This window comes from Sordaria macrospora, chromosome 2, assembly GCF_033870435.1.
Source record: "Sordaria macrospora chromosome 2, complete sequence".
Lineage (NCBI taxonomy): Eukaryota > Fungi > Ascomycota > Sordariomycetes > Sordariales > Sordariaceae > Sordaria > Sordaria macrospora.
In genome coordinates, this window is record NC_089372.1 from 535970 (window position 1) to 549762 (window position 13793).

General features: G+C 53.1%; 4 protein-coding genes across 4 annotated transcripts; 2 read left to right on the forward strand and 2 right to left on the reverse strand.

The window, feature by feature from the left end:
* Positions 1–102: 102 nt before the first annotated feature.
* On the reverse strand, positions 103–1969 carry SMAC4_05502 (uncharacterized protein; the record flags this gene model as incomplete). The annotated part of the gene is made up of 1 exon (XM_003349171.2): positions 103–1969. One exon carries the CDS (start codon positions 1967–1969, stop codon positions 500–502), a length of 1470 nt encoding a protein of 489 aa, XP_003349219.1. The 3' UTR covers positions 103–499.
* Positions 1970–5222: 3253 nt separating this feature from the next.
* Positions 5223–7542, forward strand: SMAC4_05503 (uncharacterized protein). The gene is made up of 3 exons (XM_003349172.2): positions 5223–5869; positions 5946–6037; positions 6134–7542. The coding sequence occupies exons 1-3, from the start codon at positions 5731–5733 to the stop codon at positions 6395–6397; spliced, it is 495 nt and encodes a 164-aa protein (XP_003349220.1). The 5' UTR covers positions 5223–5730; the 3' UTR covers positions 6398–7542.
* Positions 7543–8049: 507 nt separating this feature from the next.
* SMAC4_05504 (uncharacterized protein) lies at positions 8050–10842 on the forward strand. Its single transcript, XM_003349173.3, has 5 exons — positions 8050–8773; positions 8891–9023; positions 9094–9160; positions 9226–9540; positions 9603–10842. The coding sequence occupies exons 1-5, from the start codon at positions 8661–8663 to the stop codon at positions 10214–10216; spliced, it is 1242 nt and encodes a 413-aa protein (XP_003349221.2). The 5' UTR covers positions 8050–8660; the 3' UTR covers positions 10217–10842.
* Positions 10843–11255: 413 nt separating this feature from the next.
* SMAC4_05505 (uncharacterized protein) lies at positions 11256–12926 on the reverse strand (the record flags this gene model as incomplete). Its single annotated transcript, XM_003349174.1, has 1 exon — positions 11256–12926. One exon carries the CDS (start codon positions 12924–12926, stop codon positions 11256–11258), a length of 1671 nt encoding a protein of 556 aa, XP_003349222.1.
* Between the last annotated feature and the right edge of the window lie 867 nt (positions 12927–13793).

Consider the following 13793-nt stretch of genomic DNA (forward strand, 5'->3'; position numbering starts at 1 on the left):
GAATAAGAGATGCGAACAAACCAATCATCACCACCAACCACCTGTCTTCCACTTTTCTCTGGAACCATGTGACAACTTAGGTGTGAGGGGTATGTCTTCAATCCAAAGCAGGAAATCGCCCGCTACTTTTATTCGAATTTAAGTCTAGTTTATGTCATTGATCATGACCGAAATCCAACATAAATACTATTAAAAGCCAACATTGCCTCCTGTAAAGTTCCCAACGCCAATCCCGGATATCCAAAGTTGAAAAAACAAAAAGAAATTCAAAAAAAATTGAGCAGAGTACCTCTAACCTCCTTTTCGATCCCTCGCTGTGTGAAGTGTGATCCAATGATCAAATCATGCTTGCTAAATCCCAAAAAAATCCGACCGAACCTGCTGACCTGTAGCTAGGTATCACTCAATATGTGCAGTTCTTCCCTTCTTTCCTGTATATACCTTCACAGCCACTTTCTTTCTTCAACCACCTCCATGAGCATAGCATTTTCAGCCAATATTATGGCTTCGGGACACTCTCCAGCAAACTCTCCACCTCCAAAACGCCCACACACCCCTGCCCTCCTCCGACCACGTCCATGACACCCACCACGCACTCCTCGCCAAAATCAACGCCTTCTTCACTTTGCAGACCCATCCTGACGCCCGTGGCCGTAGCCATGCGCATGGCTTTGATCCACTCCGCCGCGTTCCTCACCTCGGTATCAGCCGTCAATGACACAAACTCTGCCTGAGGCGTCACCAACCAGCTTAAGCTTGGGTCGGACAAAGGCAGAGCGAGTTGCGATGGTGATAAACGTCTGATTCTCCTTGGAGACACAACACCTTGGACACCAGAGTGGGAGACGCGGACCCAGCCTGATGAAGAAGAGTATGCCGCGAGGAGGAGGTCGCCTGCTGTGGCTGTGGGTATTGGTTCGTGGCCGGGCTGTCTGGGAAGACTTTCGAGGCAAGGAATTTCGTGCAGAGGGATAGCTAGGTCTCGCAATGCGTGTCGTGGTGGTACTGATGGCTGTTGAGGGATAACGGAAAGGGAGGAGGTAGTCCTCGAAGAGGAAGGCGTAGCAACACCAGACGAACTACCAGACGGCGCAGGCGATACCGAGTTCCCCCTTAACGCAGCGCCGATAGCGCCACCGGGGTGATTCTTCGCAAACACTTTCGACACAGACGGGTGCAGTTCATGGCTAGCCACCATCGCCAGGGCATCGCCTACTGATAGCGCAACAGTCGTTGAAGTCGTCGGCGCACTGACACCGAAGGACTTGGTCTCTGGCTCGTGGATCGGTGCCGGGAGGAGAATGGTATCTGGTCGCTGACGAACAATTTCGCATGTTTCCGGGCGGGTGTGGCTTGTGAGCAGAATAAGTGGTAGCGACTTATCCAGGTGCGGCAGCAGAAGTAAAAGCTCGGGCGTCTTGCCTGAGAAGGTGATCAACAAAAGGGTATCATTCCGACTATTGATCTGCCCTAGATCACCATGCAGCGCTTCGGTCGGGTGCAGGAAGACGGCCTGGATGGCGAGCGAGTTGAAGGTCGCGACCAGTTTCTTGGCGATGTGGCCGGACTTGCCCACGCCAATGACGACCAGTTTGCCGTTGCGCCCGTGGTCACCCTGTCGTCGGACGATGGCGTCGACGGCGCGGTTGAACCCGTCGCGCGCAACGCGGTCGGAGGAGTAGAGGTCTGTGATGCAGGAGAGCGCGGTGGAAGCGGTGTTGAGGAGGTGCACGGCGCCCGAGAGGCGCGACTCGACGGCGAGTTGCTCTTCACATGCTGCGATGGCGGGCTCGACGAAGTTGTGCAAAGGGAGCTTGTCAATGGGCGAGCAGCAAAAGTCGTCTTCGGCTGGAGTGATGGGCGACGGTGGAGAGGGACGGCCGCCGTGGTGGTGGTTGAGGTGGTTCAAAAAAGGCGTCTGACTGAGGACGTAGACCTCGCTGTTGTGGACGGGCCGATGTTCAACCATGGTTGCGGTTGCGGCAGGCGACTCAGGTGGGCTTACTGTCGGTCGCTGTCTGTTGTTGGGGTCCCGACGTTCGGCTGTGGGTTGGGGATCCGTGAGGGAAGTACGTGTAGGTACCTTGAGGGACTCGGGATGACAGGCAGGCCGATTGTATGCGCCGATAGTACTATGGAGAGGAGGGGTCACGGCCCGGATGTCCAAAGTTCCGTCTTGATAATGTGGATCCCCTTCGGTTTCTATGATCCGTGCTAATGGAACCGATCGCCGTGTAAACCAGATGAGATGTGAGATCTCAACCGGAGTGGAAAGTCCCGGTGAAGATATCGAGATATTTGAGATTCGGAGATATCGGCCGGAGGCGAAGATCGGAGCGAAGGAAGAGCCTAGCTACTCGCCAAGGACAGTGTCGACTTTTTCTGAGCTGTCGCAAATTGATGACAGTCAGTTGAAGAGTCGAATTGTCCAAGTAAGCTTCGGTCTTTTGGCTCTGATATTGGTCAATGGCTCTTGAGGAATTGGAGTGGTTGAGATGAAAGGTGGGCGGCGGAATGCAGTTTAAGCTTTTGCATGCGTTTCCGTTATGCGATTGTGGACGGAAAGTGGCGAATATCGAAAGAATGACCTTTGCGCGAATGGGTACAGAGAACACAGCCCTGTTGATCTGGAGGTCTCGACTTCAGGACAGGTGGATTTGATGTATGGCGAACAGTGGAAAGGCAATTTGAAGGGTAAAGATATCAAGGTGAAGTAATAAGAGAAGATAGAGGGAGAAGGAGGAGGAGGAGCAAGTGACATGGAGATGGCGAAGGGGGGTGCTTTGGGGCTGCAGATGCACAAGCCGATGGATGGAGGGAAAGATAAGATGTTATAGTTTAAAAACGCCCCCGGATTTCATCGGAAATATTTATCGCATGGAGACGGGACTGTTCCACGATCCCGTAACGACTTTCCGTTCCTATGAATGTAGTTGGGACCCTGGAGACCCTTGATCTCTCTCTGTAACTAATGGGGAACCTTTCACGAAAAATAAAAAAATTGAGAAAAAGTGTAATGGATAGATACTGAGATGGGCCAATGAGGTTTCGTCTTCAATTGGCGCCAGTCGCAGATCCCTTCCCCCTCGAAAGAAGCCGCGATCTCCCCAAAAGTCTAGGGGGGGCGATCTGAGCAACCTCATCATCGGGGAGAATCTCAACCAACCGTGGACCCTGGGGACTGTCTGGTCTGGCATTGATATGATGTCGACTGTCTCAACTCTTTTCTTCTTATTCCGTGGTTGCGATTCTCAGATCCCTTGCTAAAGAAATGATATCAGGAGAAGTGTCTTGAATCACAGGCAAGCATATGAAAATGACTTTGGCGGGGTAAGGGTAACGTCCTTCCTGTTTTGTAATTTCCATTCTGTTTCAATATCCCCAGTCTCAAAAGTTCCTGTCTTGACTCTTGAAGGATCGCATCGCATCCTCGGCACGCTTTCCACAACTGGACCCAAAAAGGTTCGGTGCGCATTCAATCATTTCTGTCTACAATGTAGTTATATGCAGTGCAAACTATAACCTTAACCCCAGAATGTGCAGCATTGGAAGGCAAGCACTGGGATATGCGCCCAGTGTCGCTTTGCATCTCTTGCGCAAAGTTGCCGTTGGTTGCGTGATTGCTCCGGGCGTAACTTTGTATTAACTCGTTATAGTGTAAAGAACGAACATTGAACCACTAGAACACTGGGATCTCCCCCACATGGGCATCGTGCAATTGGCGACGACCAATTGTACGGATACGGAGAGAAGGTCTCAAGTTGGATAAGTGAGACAAGATACGTCGGTAGAACGGCAGCCTGGCAGGTAGTTTAGTAGGTTGCCTTCTCATTGTCCGGCTGCATGCTCGGCCGAATTCCATTGTACGGATTGAGCAAGAGAAGTTCGATCCTGGGGTCCACTTGTGTCGTCGCAGTCAGGCAGTGTCAGTGTGTGAGTACACAAGAGCCGATCTAGATAAGCACCCGCACTTTGTCATTCAACAACTGACAGTGACACTGCGCTGGGATCTGAAAGGGGCCAACTGTCTTGTCGTCTGTTGTGATGGTATCGAATATCGATGTGAAAGAGGCCGCGGTGTTCATGACATCCCCGCGCCGAGTCCTGTCTGTTCCGAATCGCTCTAATCCGCAAGAGGATATCGAGGCAGCCCGTCTTTTCCGTTGATCGGGTCGGGGTGGAGTCGCGACGGTGCGGCTCAGCGTTTGCGCTTGACATGGGTCGGAATGCGTGCTTGATATCTTTGTCATCAACTTCACTGCATCAGTAACATTCAGCAGCCATCGCAAGGCAGACTTTTGGAACACTTTGAAAAGTTCAGAAGTTGAGAGAATTTATACACCGCCGATATGATGCTGTAGATATGTATGTATCGCATCCAGTTGCCAGAGAAAGGCGGCGAGAGATAAGGAAAAGGTACCCGTTCCATGTCCCTCTTCATGCTGTGCATCGCGAGACTGAATTTGGGGTCTTGGCCGGGAGACCTGACTGTCAAGGAGGACGCCAAGCAACATGGCATTTTCTTTCCCTCGGGAAGGAGAGGAAAAAAGGCATGGCTTCACTCCACCATGTTTGGCCGTACAAGCGGCTATTGATTGCTGCCAAGGTCTTTCTTGATATGTCAGCCAGTGGGAGAATAAGGTCGTGAAAGTTTATGAACAACCATCGGGAGCAATCGGAGAGAAGATGTCGACGTCTCGACGAGGTGAATCACGTAAGCCGGCCACACCACCATTTACGGGCCATCAACATCACCATCTCAGGGTCTGAGACAAATGAATGGAACTTTCGCACGTCGTACGCGCGTGGGGTTTTGGGATTGGAACCTAGATAACGGTTGATGCGGCGGTGAGTTGACATATGAATCAACACCAACACGCGCAACCATGATAACCACAACCGTCGCACAAAACTCTAAGACAGACATCACGCATTCTTCCACATGGCACGACCTCGCAAGCCGAGCACACATTGAAAAAGGGATTCGCAATGGAATGATTTGAAATCAAAAATTACGACCGGAACGGCCCCGAAGGACAATTCACGGCGGATAGCACCACGATGTGCAATGCAGGCTCTCCACCGTACTACGCGGTTTTCTTGATCTCCGCGCAGTCAATCAAGGTAAGTATGAAGAAAAAAAGAGGAAAAGAAAATGCTAAGAAACTGGGAAGGGGGCCCTTAATTAAATAGGTACTCCAAAGGGTCTGTGCACGAGTGCAAACTCGGGGGTTGGTACGTGCGCGGGTGCAAGTGGGGCAGTTGATGGCTGGCAATTGCAGCTGGAGGGTCGTGCCGGCCGGATAATCTGTCAGTCAACAGGTCCAAGAGTGAATGCTAACCAAAGGTCGCGCCTTCGTTGGAGTTGCTGAGCATTGTCGACGTCCAAAGAAAAGATACGTTATGGTGGACATTCCTTGTGTGAAACACAATGTAGGCGAATGAAGAGCATTGTTGCTGGCGATTTGCATGTGTCCCAACTCCCTAGTTCTAGATCCCTCCTTCCACCACGACCCCTAACCCTTCCACGACCGGGACCCTTGAGGCTGTGCCTTATCGGACGCTTATCAGCATCGCCCCTCCATGATTCGCGGTGGCTGTTGTTGAAGGTGAAGTTGTCTCCTTGTCGTCGAACTCGTTTGCGATTCCAACTTGCTCTCTTCCAGTTTGTTCGTCGACCACAATCTCTTGTCCTTCAGCGAGCCATCAAACGCCGTAATATCCGCCAAAATGTCTGACCAAATCTCCGTTCTCTTCGTCTGCCTCGGCAACATCTGCCGCTCTACTATGGCCGAAGGTGTCTTCCAGTCGATGGCCAAGAAGCCCGAATACAAGGGCCGTATTGCGAAGATCGATTCGTGCGGAACAGGTACGCCTTTCCCGGAACCCCACACTGCTTTTTGCTCTTTCGTCCTTGTGTCGATACTAACACCATTGCTTCTCAGGCGCCTATCACATTGGCGAAGGCCCCGACGACCGAACGATGGAGACGCTCCGAGAGCACGGAATAACCGATTATATCCACGCCGCTCGCAAGGTATGCTTCTCCGACCCCATCTGTCGTTGGCTGACAGACTCCTAGTCCTCGCTCGAAACGATCAAATATCTGACTTCCTGCGTTCCAATCTAAAAGGTCAGCACCTCCGACTTCGACAAGTTCGACTACATCTTTGCCATGGACCGAGCCAACCTGGCCGACCTCCAACGTCTCCAGCAACGCCACCCCGGAAAAGCCAAGGTGATGCTTTTTGGCGAGTACTCGGGCACCGACAAGGCCGAGGTGATCCAGGATCCGTACTACGGCGGCAAGTCTGGCTTCGAGAAGGCGTATGAGCAGGCCACGAGGTTCTCCAAGAACTTTTTGGGTGAGGTCTTTCCGGATGTCAAGGCTGAGTAGAAAGAGTAGAAGTGGAGCTTTGGTCGACCGTTTTAGAAGGCTAGGCGTTCGGGCGTTGGGATAGATCTGTTGTCCGTTGCTGTAGGCTGAAGATATCATTTGCGCATGTTTCCCCTTGGTCGGATTTCTACCCTATCAAGTAAAGCTATCTGTCGTCGAGCTTTGGTCCTTGTCGTCTTTGCGAGAGCGAGTTGTCTTGCTTCACGACTATTACTTAGTCGGGTCACCGGCGACTTATAACTTCGCATCACGGCCGGAGGGAGATAGCCGGACTCCGGAGGGAGCTCGGGTTCGTATTTCGGACTTCACGACGTCCAGATGTCCTGCTGTTCTGAGAGGTCTATCTACGAGGATGCCTCGGTATGTATGAACCTCAAACTCATCTCGGTGAGGGCGACGACTTGCGCGGCCTATTCTCGCGGCCAAGTTCATGCAATCTAGAACTTGAACTGCATCAGCCCTATGGCCCTGCCTAGGGACGTTTGTCCAGGAACGAAACGACCAGGGAATAGTCAGTGCGGCCACATGTTGTCGGTATCAGCCGCCGGCCGGCTCGTTGGGTCAGGGGAAAACTGGGATCTGGTCCTTTAAAAAACCCTCCAATGTGGGTGGTGCACAGCAAGTACACTGCACTACTACACTACAGTATCAAACTGTTGGGAAATTCTAGTTCGAAGTGTGAGGTTTCGGAGAGGGCCGTCCGTCCGGAGGGCCGCTTGATGATGATGATGATGATGATGATGATGATGAAGATGAAGCTCAGCCCCGGACCTTTCCTCCTCACCTAGATTTACTCTCTCGGTGTTGTCCGCAAACTTCACATTGACGCCTTCAGTTACAGCCGAGGTCTGCCGAGGCTACTTTGTCCTTACAAGTTCATGATATTCATCTCGTAAAAGCAACGATCCGTAAACACTACACCATCATCGAGCTCATCGCGAAGATGGTGACAATTGCAAATCTGTGTAGACGCCGGCCGGCCAGTGGGGAGGCCTGTACTTAGTCGCGCGCCAAGTGAAGCACCGGAGTAGGGTTGCAAATCACAGCGGGGACGGTGGGGGAGAATCAGGTACCGTTCCCTTGTGATTTCCGCTGTGGAGTGACTTTGCAAGCCAAGTGACATTTGGCAGGCAGGCATTGTGCGGGCATTGGCTGGGCAAGGGGAGCAGACCAAAACAGGCGCCCGAGGCCAGGCGATCCTTTTCACTTTTCTCTTGGTGTTTGGTTTCAAGGCGGCAAGCAATGGCCTTGTTCTTGACGGGTGGACTAGTATCGTCGTGTTGTTGATGCGCAGATGCGATGCTCACGCCCTCAATTTCCAGTCTGAGAGGCCATCATGAGCAACAAGTCTTGGACGAACCGAATGGCCCAACAATGAATGGGCAATGATGGGAAAGTGGAAGGAAAAGAGGCAACCGGAAACAAGCTTGAAAACGACCATCATTCGTCAGGAACAAGCCGCCATTCGTTGCTGCCCTTTGCGCCCTCTGACATTGGCCTCTTGGAACCCTTGACCTTTTGGGAAGCGGACCCCGCGTTGCCTCACAGCCCCTCGCTCAGGTCCCGTTCTGGTGCTGGGATCAGCGCAGTGGGCAAAGTCCAGGTCGTCGCAGGTCGGGGTCCCTCGGGCCCCTCTTTCCTCATTGTGTCCGCTTCGAGCCACTGCACCATCGAGGTCCACGGCCAGGCCAGGTCCCTTCCTTGACAGTTCTCTTCAAGCTCTTGTCACGGCTTTCCACTTTCCACTTTCAAACAAGTTATCGTCGGTTTCAAAGCTGCTCGAATCCATCTTCATTGTTTCTTCTAAAATACGCCAACGAAGCGTAAACTGAACTAGCAACTGAAGCCAAGTTCAAGCTCCGGCCCAGTCAGCATTCGGTGGTGGCACATATCACACACACACTATCCCAGGGGCTTCTCACTCTTGTCCTCCTCGTGCCAAGGACCACTTCTGCAACCTCTTTGATCACCACCACTTTTTCCTCTCTCTCTCGCTCTGCCTGCCTACACTACAATACTACATTAGCCGGTTGCTTATTGCCTCGCTCCCGTCTTTTTCGATCTACATCCTACTTTCGTCCCATACACTCTTCTCGACCTTTGCTAAAAATCACTTCCATCCGAACCTCAAACGACGTTGATCGCGCTTGAGCTTACAACTACCACACAAGGCTCTCTCTGCATCTGCACCTAAAGGCCACCCGAACCGCCTCCTTCTTTGAACTACGAACCGTCTCCGAAACACTACATACACACATTCGCCATGGCTGATCTCACGGGTCGCAAGATCTTCAAGGTCTTTAACCAGGACTTCATTGTCGACGAGCGCTACACCGTCACCAAGGAGCTTGGACAAGGTGCTTATGGCATTGTCTGGTACGTCAACCTGTACCTGCTTCTGTTCCTGCTTTGCCGCTTCTGCCTTGAGCCGTGGCGCATCTACATATGCCATGCCGTCTTTCATAACTCAAGCTAACCTCCTTTTCTAAACAGCGCCGCCGTGAACACCCAGACGAACGAGGGAGTCGCCATCAAGAAGGTCACCAATGTCTTCAGCAAAAAGATCTTGGCCAAGCGCGCCTTGCGCGAGATCAAGCTCCTCCAGCACTTCAGAGGCCATCGTAATGTGAGTTACTTGTACACACATTCGACAAGCAATGTATGGTAGCTGACCGTGGCGGTTTCTGGTTGTTTAGATTACCTGCCTCTACGATATGGATATTCCCAGGCCAGAAATGTTCAACGAGACCTATCTCTATGAGGGTACGTCATTGCTCATACCTTGCGAGAAGACGAACCAACATACTAACCTGGGGTCTCCTTTACAGAGTTGATGGAATGCGATCTTGCTGCTATCATCAGGTCCGGCCAGCCACTTACAGACGCTCACTTCCAGTCCTTCATCTACCAGATTCTCTGCGGTCTCAAGTACATCCACTCGGCGAACGTGCTTCACCGTGATCTTAAGCCTGGTAACTTGCTCGTTAATGCCGACTGCGAGCTCAAGATTTGCGATTTCGGTCTTGCCCGCGGTTTCTCCGTTGATCCCGAGGAGAACGCTGGTTACATGACTGAGTACGTTGCCACAAGATGGTATCGTGCTCCCGAAATCATGTTGTCCTTCCAGAACTATACCAAAGCCAGTATGTCTTCCCTTACAAGATGTTCTTCCGGCAGCATTTTCAAGCTAACAAACACCTCTTAGTCGACGTATGGTCCGTTGGCTGCATTCTTGCCGAGCTCCTCGGCGGCCGTCCCTTCTTCAAGGGCAGAGATTACGTCGATCAGCTAAACCAGATTCTCCACATCCTCGGCACACCCAATGAGGAGACCCTCTCCCGTATCGGTTCCCCCAGAGCTCAAGAATACGTCCGCAACCTGCCTCCCATGCCCAAGAAGTCCTTCCAGGCACTCTTCCCCCAGGCCAACCCCGACGCCCTCGATCTTCTCGACCGCATGCTCGCCTTCGATCCTACCAGCCGCATCAGCGTTGAGGAGGCTCTCAAGCACCCATACCTTGCCATCTGGCACGATGCCAGCGACGAGCCCGACTGCCCTACCACCTTCAACTTCGACTTTGAGGTCGTTGATGATGTCGGCGAGATGCGCAAGATGATCCTCGATGAGGTCTATAGGTTCAGGCAGATGGTCCGGACCGTGCCCGGTGGTCACGAGCAGGGTGGTGTTCAGGCCCATGCTCCCGGTCAGGTGCCCATGCCTACTGATGTGCACAGCCAACAATGGACTGCTGAGGATCCTAGGCCACATGAGTATAGCGGCTACAACGGTGGCCTGGAGGCCGAGCTTGGTGGTAGGTAAGCGATGAGCGAAGGAAACAAAAGGATATATGCGATAATGAGACGCAAGGCTGGTTTGGGAAGCATCTGATGATCAAACGCGACTCGGGTTAATGTCTTGCTGCAAAAGAACAGCAAAGACTATGGCATGGGGTTTCTCTCGGGAACCTTGGGAAGGGAAGGACACACCAACGAGACACTTCTCATCGACACGCTTCGCCCGCAGTTCTTGTTGGGCTGTCGACAGCCCTGGGAAGTGGTCAGGAGGAAAGGCCTCAACGTCAGACTGGGGTTGATCTCAATGTTTGGTTAGATACCAGAGAAGATGCTTCTGGTAGATTGGGGTGCTCATTGGAGAGGCTCCCTTTATATCTCTTACTATTTGATCAGTCAGGAAAGGGGGCTATGTCTATCTGGAAGGTTGAAGCGATCTTTAGCGACGACTTCAGAACGAGATGTTATTTCTTTATGTTGTCATTTATAGCCATAATTCTACTGGATATGTTGAATGTTGACACTGCAACGTCCTTCTTCGACGAGGCGATGTGAAGTGAGGCGAGTAGCATGGCCAGCGAATTCGAAGTGTCATCATATTTCTATGTCCTTACAATCATTAGCTTCTCATCCGTCCAGGAGAGTCAATCGTCACATAACAAGCCTGACGTTTTCGAAATGGCTTTTACTGATTCTCCTAATGTATCTTGAGGTATCTAGTCCCAACCCCTATTTTATGTAACCGTATACTTTTGTGAGCCCAGATTAGTACAAAAAGCCAAAAAGATAATCGAACGCCGACGCCATGCAGGGCTTTGATATCAAGAAAAAACATGATACCTAACCGAACCAAAACCGAACAGAGGATCCCTCTTTTTCCTTTCCTTCTCCAGCCTTTCTTTGTGGTATCCCGTTCTTTACATCGTATCCCCCACATCTACACTCTCATCGATCCATTCCACATCTATCCCATTTTCTCCCTTCCACTACCCCTGCCCATTCCGTCCCAACCAGCATCCTCACTTAGCAACAGCTTCGAGCTTCTTGTCCGAGGCCTGCTGGACCTCCTAAGCCTCAGCACCCCCAATCATCAGGCTCTCCACCATTCCATTCGTGATAATCGCCATCTGCGCCTTCTCCACCTCCCTGCTGACCTTGCCCGTCATGACAGCAAACTGATCCGCCAGCTCCGTGCTGCCGCCCACGTACTCGCTGTAGATATCAAACAGCTGGAACGCCACGTCCACGCACACCGTAGCATACCGCGGGTCAGAGATGTACTTGATCACCCACTTCAGCAGCGGGAGGACAGTAACCTCGTCGCGGCCTTCGAGGGCTTCCCTCAAGGCAGAACGATGGCGGAGGGCGACGAGCACGGAAAGGGCCGTGACGGGCTGGTACTCCTGCGAGGAGAAATCGAGGACGGAGTCGAGGCAGGCTGCATAGCGGCCCTCGCGGAAATCACGCTGCCACGGCTTCAGCTTCACCCGGCGCTTGCGGCCGCCGGCGGAGTTGGTCGTGTCGGTGGGGATGATCACGTCCACGTTTTCCCCCAAAAGAGCCATGGACTTGTTGGACACGGCGTTGCGCTTGCGCTTGGCCTTTGCCTGGTCGATCTTGGCGAGCTTGGAGGTGGCGCCCTCGACCATGAGCTTGTCTTCGGTTGCGCGGGCGCGGGCCTTTTCGGCGGATGCGCCTGAGAGACGGGTGCGGAGAGACAGGACGCCGGATTGCATGCCGACGGCCAGGTGGCGGTCTTCGTGGCCTGCTCCCGCCGCGATAACGGAGAGGGAGAGGATGGGACTGGGGTACTTGGATCCGGAGACGACGTTCCAGTTTGTAGTCTCGAAGACCTTGACGTGGCCGTCGAGAGAGCCGGAGACGACGCGGCGGCCGTTGGAGGCCAGGGAGAGCGTGGTGACGGTCTTTTGGTGGTTGGTGATCAGGCGAAGGGGCTTAGCGGCCACGAGATCGAGGACCGAGATGGCGGAGCCTGTGGCGGCGAGAAGGGTGGTACCGCCGGGGAGCGGGAGGACTTCCTCGATCGGGTCGGCGTGCTTGAAGGTGAGGACGGAACCGCCGGGGGCACGGGCGTCCCAGATGCGGACGGTCGAGTCGTAGGAACCGGAGACGAGGAGGTTGTTGCGGTCAGGCATGAAGGCGCCGGAACGGACGTAATCCTGGTGGCCGGAGAACATGCGCGAGGGCGCGTTGGAGGGCAGGTCCCAGAGACGAACAGTCTTGTCGTCGGAGCAAGACATGAGCGTCGTCAGCTCGGCGGGCGACCACTTGGTTACCCAGACGGGCTGCTTGTGGATATGCCAGGTCTTGAGGATGACGGCGCGCGTGCCGGTGCCGACATCGAAGACCTGCATCTTGCCGGAGTCCTCACCGGCCACGAGGACGCGCCCGTCGGCGCGGATCTCACCGCTGTGAGCCTCGGAGTCGAAACGGCCGATGGTCTTGAGCAGCTCGCGCTTGCGGATGGAGAAGATGTCGACACGGGGACCCGAAGTGACGGCGAAGAGGTCGTTGGCCTTAGCGGCGGCGACGAGGGAGTGCGACGCGGCTGAGCCGTTGCTCGAGCCGGGGAAGCTGATGTGCGAGATGGGCCATGCTGCCGTCGAGGTGTGGGATTTCTGGTTCTTGAAGGACTTCCAGTAGCGCTGCTCGGCCGTGATGGGGCTGACGACCGTGGGCAACTTGAGCGTCGCCAGCGGCTGCACTTCGGCTGCCATGGTTGCGGATTTGGTATATGGGATGGGAGAGGAGATCGGGCGCAAAGAGATTGGTCTATTCGTTCAAGTTCAGTTGTTGTCGAGGAAGAGTATGCTCGGTTATCGAAATCGGTCGGAATTCGACTCGGAATCAGATTGAAAGAGGCGTCGAGGTCTTGTGGTGGTGGTGGTGGTGGTGGTGTTGGTGGTGGTGACTTTGCGGGGACCCAAAGTTCACGAATGTTGAAATCTCCAAGTGGGAATTTTTTTGACGATGCGATGCAGCAAAAGCATTGGAGCCATTGGAGCACTCGCCAAGCCGATAACAAAGTTTACAGCGACCAGCCCCAGGCCAGGAACGCCAAGCTTCCAGGCCCCCATTCACAAATTCGTTCATTGATTGGCTTGTTAAGCCGTGCACGGATGATTTGAGCTCCCGCCCGCCAAATGTAGAAACTTTATGGCAGGGGATGTCTGACGTTATCTTATCGTGCTGCATCCCCGCCATGATGCCCCTTTGCAAGTCGAATGTATACTTGTAAGTGCCGCCAGTCTCGAATGGTACAAAGGGAAACGAGTGTATTGGATTGCTGTGATACGTGGTACATTCTGACTCGGCTCTCGCTGAAGTTGGAGAATAGTCGAGCCGACTCAAGTCCAATGAACTCAACTAGTTCAACGTGGAGCATTGGAGTCGATAAGGTTTCTGTAGAGATGATGTCAGTTACAAGTCACAATCTCCTTCCTCTCGCTGTTCTCGCCTGTATCCCACATATTAACAAGCGCCTGGACTACCCGTATGAAACTGACAACGGTCTGTGCATCGCCAACGTCACAAGCCGGCAACTCGCATGTTGTTTCTACTCGTGATTGTGGGATGACAAACAA